Here is a 15962-nt window from a genome sequence, read left to right on the forward strand (position 1 = left end):
CTGCATCCCCGCCAAGTGTAAGGTGTAAATCTTCCCGATGGTTCTCATAGGACGTGACCTTTGTCGTTTTTATATTGATGTGTAATCCAAATTTTCTACTCATTACGTACACCTGATCAGTTAGTCTGCGAATCTGTTTTAAATGTTGTTATAAGGCCAATGTCATCAGCAAATCGGAGATCATTTAAAATCACGCCACCTACAAAGACTCCCCCAATATCACCTTTCAGTGCAAGATTAACTACCGTCTCCAGTACTCGATTGAATAAATCAGGCAGCAGTGTGCATCCTCATCTCACCCCAACTGTTGACCTAAAGCACTCCATTAGTTTGCTATTTACTCTAACTGGACCTACATCCTATTTAATAAGGAATCAAAGCTTCTGGTTGGAGCTTCCGCTGGTGGCTCAGTTAGTAAAGGCAGCAGCGATACTGAAACCGAGCCACACAGATCACTGAACATCCGTAAGGATGACCCCGAGCTTCCGGTCACCTGTCATTTTAATTCACCGCCCCATTCCCACTCAGACCTCACTGTACTCGGGCTCTTTTCCACGGAAGCTCAGTGTAAACTCGAGGAACAGCACCTCATCTTCCGATTAGGCACTTTACAGCCTTCTGGACTCAATATCGAGTTCAACAATTTCAGATCATAACCTCGGCCCCCATTACATTTTTACTTATTTTTTATCCACACCTTTGTTTTGGCCCTTCCACCCCCCCTTTTTTCTCTCTCCCACATGGCAGCAGTCTCCCATTCTGCCAGCGCATTTCATACCTAATCTATCACAGAATCACAGAAACCCCACAGTGCAGATAGAGGCCATTTCGGCCCATCGAGCCTGCACCGACACATATCCCACCCTATCCCTGTAACCCCACGTATTTAATCCCCCTAACACTAAGGGTCAATTTATCATAGCCAATCAACTTAACCCGCACATCTAGAGCCGTCTTTTGTCTCCTCTAGTCCTATCACCATCTCGTCTCGTTTTGAATACCTCTTAATGTCTCTTCACTTCTCTTTTGTTCTCTCCCAGCTTGGCCTTTTAATCTGTTACATTTCCTGTGCCTTTCCAGTCTTGACAAAGGGTTTGACCCGAAACGTTGCCTCTATTTTCTCTCCACGGATGTTGCCTGGCCTGCTGAGTTTTTCCAGCATTTTCTGTTGTTACTTCGGATTTCCAGCATCTGCAGTATTTTGCTATCATGTTAATCCAACAATCACTGCTGGAACCTGCCTGTATGTGGACACTGGGCAAGGGCAGGATCGAGTTCCTCTTCTGATGCTCTACACACACACACACAATAGCCTGCTGACCCTCGCTGTCAAATTGACACATCAAGAATGGAAACTTTGATGAGGTACGAGAGACCCTTTGAATCCTAACCCAGCATGAGGAGAGAAGAGGGGGAATGCACTCATTAACAAACCAGTGCACACACCCAAGTGTATAAAACAGAATGTTCACTAGCTCAGAGTCAAACCAGAGGGGCATCACAGCCTTCATTTAAAGCTTAGGTACCTAAAATCAATCTATTTACATAGCCCGTTTAAAATAAAATCGTTAGCCCAAGGAGAGATTTTGCTAATGATCCAATTTGTATTCCGCCAACCTACATTTCTAAACACACAAAGAGCAAGGGGTAGTGTCCATTTCCAACATTCAAAATCCCAATTTGAATTCACTGTAAAATAATCACGCAGCCAACACATCATCACTGCCAGTCACGTAGCCTTCTCAAGGTTACATCAAGATATCTGTTTCCAGACAGTTCAATAACTATCAGTCTCCATGTCCTTCTCAAAGGCCGCCTGTTATCTCAGCATGCATTTGTGAGCTGCATTAAACTCGGGTAATAAACACACAAATGGACTTGTACAGATCTCCTGTTTAATAAGTGCATCAATCTTCAGTTGCAGCAGCAGCAAGTCCTTTTTGCCATGGGTTACTCAATTCCCACCATTAAATTAAACTGCTTTTAATTTGAAATGGCGCACCATTAAGTAGGTGAATGCCATGTCAGACTAATCAGTAGAACAGGCAACCAATCCGGATCAAGTTACAGAATGAGATGCTAAAAAGAAAAAAGGAAATTCTAGGGATAAGCATGGTGAACGTTGGCGATTTACTACTACTTCTGCACACAAACATGGGAATTTCCCAACACACATTTTAAGCACAATTTGTCCTTGCTTCACCCAATGATGCCTGATGTGGAGGGCCTCCAGTATTCACACCGGGTTCCTGGGACCCCATGGATTCCCAGAGGTCAGACAATTTCGGTACTTTTTAAAGATTTGCTTCTGCAACGATAGCACGGTTATCCCTCAGCTCAGCTGGCAGGTGCACTGCACTGACGTGGAACTGAGGCGCACAGAGAATGCCCAGCCTCAGTAAATATACAGCTGAAGAAGCTTGGAGTCTGTTAACTGGCACAGAAGGAAGTTTTGTCTAATTGCATCAAAACAATGGGGCAGTAATTTCTCCCCAAACGCGTGAGTACGGAGGGGGTACTCACGTGTCTGGCCGGAGGAAATGCCGGTTTTCAGCATGCACAGCGCATGTGCTGAAAACCGGCATTTCCTCTCCTCTAACCCAAGAGTTGAAGAGGCTAGCGCGTGCACTGTAGGGGGCAGCATGTGCGTCTTGGATTTCCTCTGTTTTGGGGGATTTGCGCATATCTAAAGGCCTCCGGTCTTTACGCTTGTAAAAAGCACACGCAAGTATTTACTTTTACAGGTAAGTGGTGTTTTAGTGTAATTTAGAATTTTCTTTTCCACAGGTTTATTATTTTAAAGAATCTACAATAAGGTAAGTTTAGTTTTAGACCCTTTAAACAATAAAAAAAAATTTTGAAAAAAAGAAATTTTTAATAAAAAGGGTCTAAAACAGAGCCAGCTAGCCAAGAATTTATACACGGTCCTACGATACAATGGTTTCCAATATTGTACGTTCGAGGAGTCCATCATGTGGTCCTGCTAGAATTAGTTGCATTTGCTGAGTTGAGTAGGTTGGCACCCAGGGCTACTGGGTGATCCAAACAAAGCCAATCAACACACACACAAATCACTGTCCTATAACGTACTGCTCCAGAAAAATAAACTTTCAAAATGAACAGGCTAAACCCTCTTCGAGTTCCTCCGATTGCTGTTCGGAAACATGAATGCATTGGGTTTCCTCACCTATCCACCTCCGTCTACTCCCACAACATTCCCCTCCCATTATCGCAGATTGACCAACTGCAATCACAACCAGAGGAGCTTTGAGCCAACGGATAGATCTTGACAACAGGAGCAGAGTAAAGTGAATAGCAATCGTCGTGCACTAAATCTGCAGGACCAGATTCAAGAATCTTAAAACAAAATGACATACAGCAATCGAGAAGGGGAAACTTGCAACATTAACCTTTTTTCTCTTCATCAGAGGTGAACCTCAACTCTTCCTACTCTCATTTCAGCCAATGTCCCAAACTCCTCCATTACCATCCCTGGGTATGTCCTGTCACATTGGCACACTGGTATACAGTCGGGAAGGAGAGACCCTGGGAGTCCTCAACATTGACTCCGGACCCCATGATGTCTCATGGCTTCAGGTCAAGCATGGGCAAGGAAACCTTCTGCTGATTACATAGAAACATAGAGATAGGAACAGGAGTAGGCCATTTGGCCCTTCGAGCCTGCTCCGCCATTCAATGAGATCATGGCTGATCTTCGTCTGAGATCATAGCTGATCTTACCAGTTCAGTACCCCGTCCCCGCCTTTTCTCCGTAACCCTTAATCCCCTTAGCCTTCAGAAATATATCCAATTCTCTCTTGAAAATATTTATTGAATTAGCCTTCACAGCCCTCTGTGGCAGGGAATTCCACAGGCTCACCACTCTTTGAGTGAAGAAATTCTTCCTCATCTCTGTTTTAAATGATTTGCCCGCTATTTTTAGACTGTGGCCCCTGGTTCTGTGCTCCCCGGCCATTGGAAACATTCTCTCTGAATTCAGCCTGTCCAGGCCTGCCATAATTTTATATGTTTCGATGAGATCCCCTCTCAATCTTCTAAACTCCAGTGAGTACAAGCCCAAACTATTTAATCTCTCTTCGTAGGTCATTCCCGCCATTCCAGGTATCAGCCTGGTGAATCGCCGTTGCACTCTTTCCATGGCAAGAACATCCTTCCGCAGATGGGGCGACCAAAACTGTACACAATACTCCAGATGCGGTCTCACCAGCACCTTGTACAGCTGTAGTAAGGTATCCCTATTCCTATACTCGAACCCCCTTGATATGAAGGCCAACATACCATTTGCCCTCTTAATCGCCTGTTGCACCTGCATGCTCTCCTTCAGTGACTGGTGCACAAGAACACCCAGGTCCCTCTGCACTTCCCCATCTCCCAATCTATTGCCATTTAGATAATAATCTACCCTCCTGTTTTTACCCCCAAAGTGGATAACCTCGCATTTATCCACATTATAGTGCATCTGCCACGTATCCGCCCATTCCCCCAACCTGTCCAAATCGCACTGTAGCCTCCTGACATCCTCATCAGAGCCCACCCCTCCTCCTAGTTTAGTGTCGTCAGCGAATTTGGAAATATTGCATCCAATTCCCTGATCCAGATCATTTATATATATTGTGAACAGCTGGGGTCCCAGGACAGATCCTTGCGGCACCCCGCTGGTCACTGCCTGCCACTCCGAAAACGAGCCGTTTATTCCAACTCTCTGTTTTCTATCCGCCAGCCAGTTCTCTATCCACGTTAATACTTTGCCCCCAATTCCATGAGCCTTAATTTTGCATGATAATCTTTTGTGTGGAACCTTATCGAAGGCTTTCTGGAAGTCAAGGTACACCACATCCACTGGCTCTCCCCCATTACCACCTACTACCCTCCCTCAGCTGATGAATCAGTACTCCGCCATGTTGAACACCACTTGGAAGAAGCACTGAGAGTAGCAAGGGAACAGAATGTACTCTGTGTGGGGGACAACAATGTCCATCACCAAGAGTTGCTCGGTAGCACCACTACTGACCGAACTGCCGAGTCCTGAAGGACATAACTGCCAGTCTGGGCCTGCGGCAGGTGGTGAGAGAACCGGCACAAGGGGAAAAACCTACTTGACCTCATCCTCACCAATCTACTGATCGCAGATGCATCTGTCCGTGACAGTATTGGTAGCAGTGACCACCGCACAGTCCTTGTGGAGACAAAGTCCCGTCTTCACACTGAGGACACCCTCCATCGTGTTGTGTGGCACTACCACTGTGCTAAATGGGATACATTCAGAAAAGATCTAGCAGCTCAAAACTGGGCATCCATGAGACGCTGGGGGCCATCAGCAGCAGCATTGTATTCCACCACAATCTGTAACCGCATGGCCCAGCATATCCCTCACTCTACCATTACCATCAAGCCAGGGGACCAACCCTGGTTCAATAAGGAGCATGCCAGGAGCAGCACCAGGCGAACCTAAAAATGAGGTGCCAACCTGGGGAAGCTGCAACACAGGACTACATGCATGCTGAAAAGCGGAAGCAGTATGCTATAGACAGGGCTAAGCGATCCCACAATCAACGGATCAGATCAAAGCTCTGCAGTCCTGTCACATCCAGTCGTGAATGGTGGTGGACCATTAAACAACTAACAGGAGGAGAAGGCTCCATGAATATCCCCATCCTCAATGATGGTGGAGCCCAGCACGTGAGTGCAAAAAACAAGGCTGAAGCGTTTGCAACCACCTTCAGCCAGAAGTGCTGAATGGATGATCCATATCGGCCTACTCCCGAGGTCCCCACCATCACAGAAGCCAGTCTTCAGCCAATTCGATTCACTTCATGTAATATCAAGAAACGGCTGAGTGCACTGGATACAGCAAAGGCTATGGGCCCCGACAACATCCCGGCTATCGTGCTGAAGACTTGTGCTCCAGAACTAGCCGCGCTTATATCCAAGCTGTTCCAGTACAGCTACAACACTGGCATCTATCCGACAATGTGGAAAACTGCCCAGGTATGTCCTGCCCACAAAAAGCAGGACAAATCCAACCCAGCCAATTACCGCCCCATCAGTCTACTCTCAATCATCAGCAAAGTGATGGCAGGTGTCATCGACAGTGCTGTCAAGTGGCACTTACTCACCAATAACCTGCCCAGTTTGGGTTCCGCAAAGACCACTCGGCTCCCAACCTTGGTCCAAACATGGACAAAGAAGCTGAATTACAGAAGTGAGGTGAGAGTGACTGCCCTCGACATCAAGGCAGCATTTGACCGAATGTGGCATCAAGGAGCCCTAGTAAAACTGAAGTCAATGGGAATCAGGGGGGGGGGGGGAAACTCTCCATTGGCTGGAGTCATACCTAGCACAAAGGAAGATGGTTGTGGTGATTGAAGGTCAATCATCACAGCCCCAGGACATCACTGCAGGAGTTCCATAGGGAAGTGTCTTAGGCCCAACCATCTTCAGCTCCTTCATCAATGACCTTCCCTCCAACACAAGGTCAGAAATGAAGATGTTCGCTGATGACTGCAGTGTTCAGCACCATTCACAACACCACAGATAATGAAGCAGTCCATGCCCGCATGCAACAAGACCTGGACGACGTTCAGGCTTGGGCTGATAAGTGGCAGGTAACATTCGAGCCAGAGAAGTGCCAGGCAATGACTATCTCCAACAAGCGAGAGTCTAACCACCTTCCCTTGACATTCAATGGCATTACCATCGCCAAATCCCTCACCATCAACATCCTGGGGGTCACCACTGACCAGAAACTTAACTGGACCAGCCACATAAATACTGTGGCAACAAGAGCAGGTCAGAGGCTAGGTATTCTGTGGCGAGTGTCTCAACTCCTGACTCCCCAAAGCCTTTCCACCATCTACAAGGCACAAGTAAGGAGTGTGATGGAACACTCTCCACTTGCCTGGATGAGTGCAGCTGCAACAACACTCAAGAAGCTCAACACCACCCAGGACAAAGTAGCCCACTTGATTGGCACCCCATCCACCACCTTAAACATTCACTCCCTCCACCACCGGCACACCGTGGCTGCAGTGTACCATCTACAAGATGCACTGCAGCAATTCGCCAAGGCTTCTTCGGCAGCACCTCCCAAACCCGCGGCTTCTACTACCTAGAAGTACAAGGGCAGCAGGCACATGGGAACACCGCCACCTCCAAGTTCCCCTCCAAGTCACACACCATCCTGACTTCGAAGTATATCGCCGATCCTTCATCGTCACTGGGTCAAAATCCTGGAACACCCTCAATAACAGCTCTGTGGGAGCACCTTCACCACACGGACTGCAGCGGTTCAATGCAGCGGCTCACCACCACCTTCTCAAGGGCAACTAGGGATGGGCATAAATGTTGGCCGTGCCAGCGATGCCCACATCCCATAGAAACAAATTTTAAAAGAATTTAAAAAATAATCCTCTTCTGAATTAGAGAGATTCGGTGTAATGGGCGACCAATGGGAGACAGGCCTGCCAGCAATTCCTATCCCCCCGCCCCAAGCACACCTTCCTTCCCCATCGGTCTGCTCCTGCTGCCAGGATTAGCCAGCACTGGAACACTGGTCGGCAAACATTGGTGAAGGGATTCAGTGCACTGACAGTAAAGAGCAGCAATCAGCAGTGTCACTTGGGGACTGGAGGATCCTCCATTATGGCAATAAAATCTCTGTGACACACCCTCATTATGTAGCAAAATAATGCACATTAACATTAATTCTTTGCCAATGCAAACCTACAAAGGGGAAAAAGTGCAACCACAAACATCCTTTCAATTGTACACGTACACACAAAACTAACTGTGCAACACCGGAGACAAAAGGGAAAGCTGCAAGGGTCTGAAGACAAGAAATCAGGTGGTTTGAGATACAGAGAATACAAAGGACATAATAAAAAGATAAAATTGACCAGATAGAAACAAAACAGAAAGGAGAGGAAGAAATCAGTAGGAAGGGAAAAGTGCAGAAAGAACCATTAACAGACAACAGATTACTCAGGGGAGCCTAACATGAAATGGAGATTAAAAAAGAAAATGAGAAACAGGCATTAACAAGTCTTGACTGACGAGCTGGAATATGCTTTGGCCTACAGCAATTCAACTCGTGTGTGGATAGGCGAGGACCAGTCTAGGGTAAGAGCATGAAGTGCATTTATCTGTGAATGGAAGGTGGTACGGGGCTTTTGTCTAGCAGCAAGACTTTTTAAAAATGTTTTTCTTGTGCAAGGTTAATCCACTATTTGGAATCATCAACGGATACATTCCTGGCCGTCACATCCACACACCTTATCCCTAGCACAGGGCAGGCTCCTGCCAGCAAGTTTAAAGGAGCAACTTCAAATGCTATTCAAAATAGTGAATAAAAATTAAACAAAAAACCCTCAATTCCTAATTCATTAAGATCGAATGCAGACTCTTCATTCTGCTGTGTGTAACCTCCAACTGCCTTTACTCGCCCGATCATTAGAGTCGTTGGTGCCAGTACCTGATGCACAGGATGCAATCAAAACAAGGTTTCTCTGAAAGGACACATCTCAGCAAAATTAATTATTTTTAGCAACTGCTGTACATCACCACATCAGGTCTGTGCGGTTTCTATGGCAACGGGCTAATCAGGACAATCATCACTCCCGACCCCGACCTTCCTTCACTCTGTTCCCCGGTCGGTGCCAGTAATCAGGACAATCGTCACTCCCGACCCCGACCTTCCTTCACTCCGTTCCCCGGTCGGTCGGTGCCAGTAATCAGGACAATCGTCACTCCCGACCCCGACCTTCCTTCACTCCGTTCCCCGGTCGGTCGGTGCCAGTAATCAGTCTGTGACCTTGCTTGCTTCACCAAAAGCTGATCAATATTCAGCTGTCTGCTGCTCCCAAGACAATTCCTCAAACTCTCCCTTACTTAAACATTTCTCCTTCATCCTCCTTGGCTCCATCTCTGCTGTCACTGCTAAACTGTCAAAGCCAGTATCTTCCAGACAGACCTCATTAAATGGCTTCTGGTCAGGACAGGAAGGCTTTCTCTGTGAAAGCCAAACCTTGCAGTGTCATTCCTGCACTGAACTGGCCACACATCACACCCTGACAGTTTATATTTAACAAACATTCATTGTAGTAGCCACAAAGTTATCAGACATCCTTCTTCGGTTTCATTTAAAAATATAGGAAATGTAATCTAATGAGCTTGCTATAGATCACAAATAACCAAAAGCCAAGCTTTGATGAGTTATAAATATAGGTTGCAAGAGAAGGATAAATATCAAGTTTATGAACAATTTCTAAATTAAATGTAAAGGGTAGCAGGTACACCCCTATTTGAATATCACATTTTACTAATAGAAGCCATCTTTGGTTAATAACTATTGATTGCTCCCTTTGTGATAAGAGCAATTCTACACATGCCATCTTGCATTAATATGTTAATGCACTCCCGAAGATTTCCTCTGGTCAGTATTTCTAGTAAAATCACTGCTCAGAATAAACACCCTTACAATTTGGCCAGAAATACCGGAGCATGTTTATGACCTGGCTATATGGTAAGCAGAGAAATCTCGCCAGGATCGCTACACTGCAGTGGGACATTCTATCTGACAATCTATATATCAGCACAGCACAGCAACTGGGCACATCTTACGTTTGTGGTTTTCACTTCTCAGGACTGGTGGTGAACGAGGCTCTGAATCTCGGTCATCATCTCCTTCCTCATCAGCTAAATGAGTGTGAGCGTAATGATAACTGAGACCAGGACGATTCTTGTATCGCTTGCCGCAGACTGGAAACAAAGAGGAAGATAAGAAAGTGGCACATTAATCATGTACAATCACCGTGTGGGGACATCTTTTAATTGGGTTTTTAAAAAGTTAATCTCTTTAGTAGAGTGAAATAATCAAGGATACATTATGAATAAAAAATAAAAATACACAAAAGGTAAATTAAAAATAGGCAAGAAGCAAAACACTACAGCTGCAGTCTATGCACAGTTACTCATAGACTAAACAGGCAACTGCGAAGTACCTTGGTCAGATGTTTTTGAGTTATGCTTTTGTTTGTAACTATCTGAAACAGAGAAGAAAAAACAAGAGAAAAAGGAGTGAATTTCACAGGAGATAGACATAAAGGTATCAGGCCAGAGAGGAGATGAGACGCTTTTAACACATGCAAGAGAAGGGCTGTCGAAAGGAAGCAGGAAGAGGACATTTCCACTTGCAACCACTGCAATAAGTTACTTACTGTCACACACGTACGGCTTATCGTGGTCTTCTTGGGCAGTGGAATCGGTTTTCCTTTTCCCACCTACCCCACGTGTCTGTATATTTAAAGAAAAGGGGTATAAATTTAGAAGCAAGGCTATATCCCAATAACCTTGCAATAAACATCTACTGATCACTTTCACTAAGGCAGCAACAGGAGCATTGGGATTTCAGTGATGCCTATGTCCACCTCCACTGTGAAAGGTATCCTGCAGTGAATTTATAGATTTTTGTACTTTCAAACTCGATTTATTCCTTCAGAAAGGATTTTGAGCTGTGTACTGGTGGATTCAGGTCTGTCAGCAGTGCAGGCAGGGCGGGAACAATTTGAGGTGATGAATTAGGAACATTATAGAACGCTGAAACCCAGTGGCTTAAATACCAGGTTTTCTTGTGTGTACTGGTGCCAATATGTTACAAACTACAATACTAAGAAGCATATATCTGACAGTTAAAGATTAAAAAACTCTAATCTATATTTATTATAAAAATTCAGAAACCAAAGTTAAGAGTATTGTAAGACTCAGTTCTGGGCTGGAAGTATACAAAGACACGCACAGCCCGACATACCAGTCTGGTGTCAGCACTGTCCCAGCAAGAAGGCCACAGCACTGCAGGTTTCTCTTGGTAATTTCAGCCAGCATCTACCTATTTTTTTTTTTTTTTTTTTTTTTATAAATACTTTTACTAAAAGGTAAAAGGCTAATGTTGATTCGGTGTTCAATTAGAACTGAAAACTTTAAGGCTTGGTGTCCCCTTCAATTTGAACATTTTAATTTTTTTTTTAAATCAACAGTAGTTCCCTCCAATTCTAAAAGAGGTTAAAAACCAACAACAACAACTTGTATTTATATAGTGCCTTTAAAGTAATAAAACGTCCCAAGGTGCTTCACAGGAGTGCTATCAAAAAGAAAATTTGACCGAGCCATATAAGGAGATGTTAGGGCAGGTGACGAGGTAGGTTTTAAGGTGCATCTTAAAAGGAGGAAAGAGAGGCAGAAAGATTTATGGAGGCAATTCCAGAGCTTAGGACCTAGGCAGCTGAAGACACGACCGCCAATGGTGGAGCGATTAAAATCAGGGATATTCAAAAGGGCAGAATAGGTGGAATGCAGAGGTCTAGGGGGATTATAGGACTAAGGAGATTACAGAAATAAGGAGCGGCCATGGAGGGATTTGAAAACAAGGATGAGAATTTTAAAAATCGAGGCATTGCTTAACTGGGAGCCAATGTAGTCAGCAAGCACAGGGGTGATGGGTGAACGGGACTTGGTGCGAGTTAGCACACGGGCGGCAGAATTTTGGATGACCTCAAGTTTATGGAGGGTAGAACTAGGGAGGTCGGCCAGGAGAGCATTGGAATAGTCAAGTCTAGAGGTGATAAAGACATGGATGAGGGTTTCAGCAGCAGATAAGTTGAGGCAAGGCTGGAGACGGGCGATGTTACGAAGGTGGAATTGGGCGGTCTTAGTGATAGAACGGCTATGAGGTAGGAAGCCCAATTCGTGATCAAATATGACACCAAGGTTGCGTACAGACTTGGTCAGCCTCAGACAGTTGCCGGGGAGAGAGATTGAATCAGTTGAAGGGGAATGGAGTTTGTGGCGTGAACCAAAGACAATGGCTTCGGTCTTCCCGAAATTTCTACTCATCCAGTGCTGGATGTCGGACAAGCAGTCTGATAGTATAGCGATGATGGAGGGTTCGAGAGAGGTGTAGGTGAGGTAGAGCTGGGTGTCATTAGCGTACATGTGAAAGCTCACGTGGTGTTACCAGATGATGTCGCCGAGGGGGCAGCATGTAGATGAGAAACAGGAGGGGGCCAAGGATAGATCCTGGGGGGATACCAGAGGTGAAAGTGCGGGATCGGGAAGAGAAGCCATTGCAGGTGATTCTATGGTTATGGATGGAAATATACAAATCAAACCAGGCGAGTGCGGTCCCATCTAGCTGGGCGATAGTGGAGAGGCATTGGAGCAGAATTTTGTGGTCAACCATGTCAAAGACTGCAGACAGATCCAGAAGGACGAGGAGGGAGAGATTATCTTTGTCGCAGTCAATTAGGATGTCATTTGTGACCTTGGTAAAAGCAGTTTCAGTGCTGTGGCGGGGCGGAAACCTGATTGGAGGGATTCAAACAAGAAGCTCTGGGAAAGATGGGTACGGATTTGTGTGGTGACAACACGTAGAAGAACTTTGGAGAGGAAGGGAGGTTGGAGCTGGAGCGGTTGTTTGCAAGGACGGAGGGAACGAGGGTTGGTTTTTGAGGAGAGGGGTGAAGATGGTAGTTTTGAAGGAATGGGGGACAATACCGGAGGAGAGAGAACAGTTAACAATGTCTGCTAACATGGGAGCCAAGAAGGAAAGTTGGGTTGTCAGCAATTTAGTAGGAATAGCATCGAGAGAGCAGGCGGTCGGTCTCATTGATAAAATTAGCTTTGAAAGGGCAAGAGGGGAGATAGGAGATAAATTAGAGAAATATGCAAATTTAGGGTTAGGGCAGGGGGAAAACAGAGAGGAGGTAAGGTCCAGTGGGCTAGGGGAAGGAAGATAATTGAAAGCAGAAGCAGTTGAACTGATGTTGTCGATCTTTTTAACAAAGAAGTCCGTGAGCTCCTCACATTTATTGTTGGAGGTGAGGGAGGAGGAGGCAGGGGAGGGTGGTTTGAGAAGACGGTTGGTGGTGAAGAGAAGCCTGGTGTTAATTTTGCCATCCTGGATGGTCTTAGAACCATAGAATGGTTACAGCACAGAAGGAGGCCATTCGGCCCGTCGAGCTCATGCCAGCTCTCTGCAAGAGCATCTCAGTTAGCCCCACTCCCCTGCCCTTTCCCGTAGCCCTGCAAATTATTTCCCCTCAGGTACTTATCCAATTCCCTTTTGAAAGCTGTGATTGAGTCTGCCTCCACCACCCATTCAGGCAGTGCATTCCAGATCCTAATCACTCGCTGCATAAAAAGTTTTTCCTCATGTTGCCTTTGGTTTTTTTGTCAACCACCTTAAATCTGTCTCCTCTGGTTCTCGACCCTTCCACCAATGGGAACAGTTTCTCTCTATCTACTCTGTCCAGATCCCTCATGATTTTGAACACCTCTATCAAATCTCCTCTCAACCTTCTCTGCTCCAAGGAGAACAACCCCAGCTTCTCTAGTCTATCCACGTAACTGAAGTCCCTCATCCCTGGAATCATTGTCGTAAATCTTTTCTGCACCCTCTCTAAGGCCTTCACATCCTTCCTAAAGTGCAGTGCCCAGAATTGGACACAATACTCCAGTTGAGGCCAAACCAGTATTTTATAAAGGTTCATCATAACTTCCTTGCTTTTGTACTCTATGGCTCTATTCATGAAGCCCAGGATCCCATATGCTTTTTTAACCACTTTTCAACCTGCCCTGCCACCTTCAATGATTTGTGCACATATACCCCCAGGTCTCTCTGTTCATGCACCCCCTTTAGGATTGTACCCTTTAGTTTATATTGCCTCTCCTCCATTGCACCAGCCTGTCTATCATCACTATCCACTATACTTGAAAGTTTTGTGTCATCTGCAATTTTGAAATTGTGCCCTATACTCCCAAATCCAAGTTATTAATATACATCAAGAAAAGCAGTGGTCCTAGAACCGACCCCTGGGGAACACCACTGTATACCTTCCTCCAGTCCGAAAAGCAACCGTTCACCACTACTCTCTGTTTCCTGTCACTTAGCCAAATTTGTATCCATACTGCCACTGTCCCTTTTATTCCATGGGCTTCAACTTTGCTGGTAAGCCTACTATGTGGCACTTTATCAAACACTTTTTGGAATTCCATGTACACCACATCAACCGCATTGCCCTCATCAACCCTCTCTGTAACCACATCAAAAAACTCGATCAACTTAGTTAAACACGATTTGCCTTTAACAAATCAGTCTGGCTTTCCTTAATTAATCCACACTTGTTAACTTTGTCCCTAATTATCGTTTCCAAAAGCTTCCCCACTACTGAGGTTAAACTGACCAGCCTGTAGTTGCTGGGTTTATTTTTACACCCTTTTTTGAACAAGGGTGTAACATTTGCAATTCTCCAGTCCTCTGCCACCACCCCCGTATCTAAGGAGGATTGGAAGATTATGGCCAGTACCTCTACGATCTCCTCCTCAACCTCCCTCAGCATTATAGGATGCATCCCAACCAGTCCTGGTGACTTATCAACTTTAAGTACAGTCAGCCTTTCTAATACCTCCTCTTTATCAATTCTTATCTCATCCAGTATCTCCACTACCTCCTCTTTTCCTGTGACTTTGGCAGCATCTTCTTCCTTGGTAAAGACAGATGCAAAGTACTCATTTAGTACCACAGCCATGCCCTCTGCTTCCATGCGTAGGACTCCTTTTAGGTCCCTAATCGACCCCAGCTCTCCTCTTACTACCAGTTTACTATTTATATGCCTACAGAAGACTTTTGAATTCCCTTTTATGTTAGCTGCCAATCTATTCTCATACTCTCGCTTTGCCCCTCTTACTTTCCTCTTCTCCTCTGAACTTTCTATATTCAGCCTGATTCTCACTTGTATTCTCAACCAGACATCCATCATACGCACTCTTTCTGCTTCATCTTATTCTCCATCGCTTTCGTCATCCAGGGAGCTCTGGCTTTAGTTGCCCTACCTTTCCCTCTTGTGGGAATGTACCTCGACTGTACCCGAACCATCTCCTCTTTAAAGGCAGCCCATTGTTCGATTACAGTTTTGCCTGCCAATCTTTGATTCAAATTTACCCGGGCCAGATCCGTTTTCAACCCACTGAAATTGGCCTTCCTCCAATTAAGTATTTTTACTCTAGATTGCTCCCTGTCCTTTTCCGTAGCTAATGTAAACCTTATGATACTATGATCACTGTTCCCTAAATGTTCCCCTAGACTCACCTCATTCCTCAGAACCAGATCCAGCAATGACTCCTTCCTCGTTGGGCTGGAAACATACTGATCAAGAAAGTTCTCCTGAACACACTCCAGAAATTCTTCTCCTTCTCTGCCCTTTACACGATTACGATCCCAGTCTATTTTAGGATAATTGAAGTCACCCATTATCACTACTCTGTAGTTCTTTCACCTCTCTGCAAATTTGCTCTTCTACATCTTTCCCACTAGTAGGTGGACTATAGAATACACCTAGTAGTGTAATGGCACCTCTATTGTTTCTCAACTCTAACCAAATAGATTCTGTCCTTGACCTCTCCAGGACATCCTCTCTCTCCAGCACTGTAACATTCTCCTTAATCAATACTGTCACTCCACCTCCTTTCTATCTTTCCTGAACACCTTGGGAGGAAAAATTCAGTTGATTAGCGCCTCCTGGGTGTGGCGATGTTTGCGCCACTCGCGAAATTGACCAGACATTTTGCGGCGGCGCTAAACACTACCGCCACGATCTCCTGCGCCTGCAGATCGTGACGTCAATCGAGCGTGCATCGCCCCAGACCAGATATTGAGTGGCGCCCCCTGCCTTACCGCCTGCCGCTAGCAACGATGCATTCTGAGAGACAGACTTCTGGAGAGATTCAACGCTGTGTGAAGGAGTTTTGGGTACTGAGCAGCACTTTGCAGGTTCATTTTGATTTGACCTTCCTTGCATCGATTTAGAAGAGACTGTGGGGGCTGCACTCTGCGCTCTTTCCCCGGGCCTTTCCATTGTTCTTTCCAGCAGATTTGATGTACAGGTCTCTCC

General features: G+C 45.5%; 2 protein-coding genes across 8 annotated transcripts in view; both read right to left on the reverse strand.

The window, feature by feature from the left end:
- lipeb (lipase, hormone-sensitive b) overlaps positions 1 to 15962 on the reverse strand; it is a 576644-nt gene that overhangs the window by 32303 nt on the left and 528379 nt on the right. The gene's annotated exons all lie outside the window — the stretch shown is intronic.
- LOC147109737 (zinc finger protein DPF3-like) overlaps positions 1 to 15962 on the reverse strand; it is a 103851-nt gene that overhangs the window by 2385 nt on the left and 85504 nt on the right. For 3 of the 5 annotated variants that reach the window (XM_086003867.1, XM_086003863.1, XM_086003864.1), the window contains 3 exons: positions 10236 to 10311; positions 10020 to 10061; positions 9640 to 9777 (listed from right to left, as the gene is read on the reverse strand). In XM_086003867.1, coding sequence (XP_085859993.1) covers positions 9640 to 9777; positions 10020 to 10061; positions 10236 to 10311 — 256 coding nt within the window. The remainder of the gene's footprint in view (positions 1 to 9639; positions 9778 to 10019; positions 10062 to 10235; positions 10312 to 15962) is intronic. The other 2 variants (XM_086003865.1, XM_086003866.1) reach the window with 1 other exon arrangement.

Source organism: Somniosus microcephalus, chromosome 12 (assembly GCF_052327205.1).
Source record: "Somniosus microcephalus isolate GS21.2 chromosome 12, FLI_Smic_1.0, whole genome shotgun sequence".
NCBI classification, from domain to species: Eukaryota; Metazoa; Chordata; class Chondrichthyes; order Squaliformes; family Somniosidae; genus Somniosus; species Somniosus microcephalus.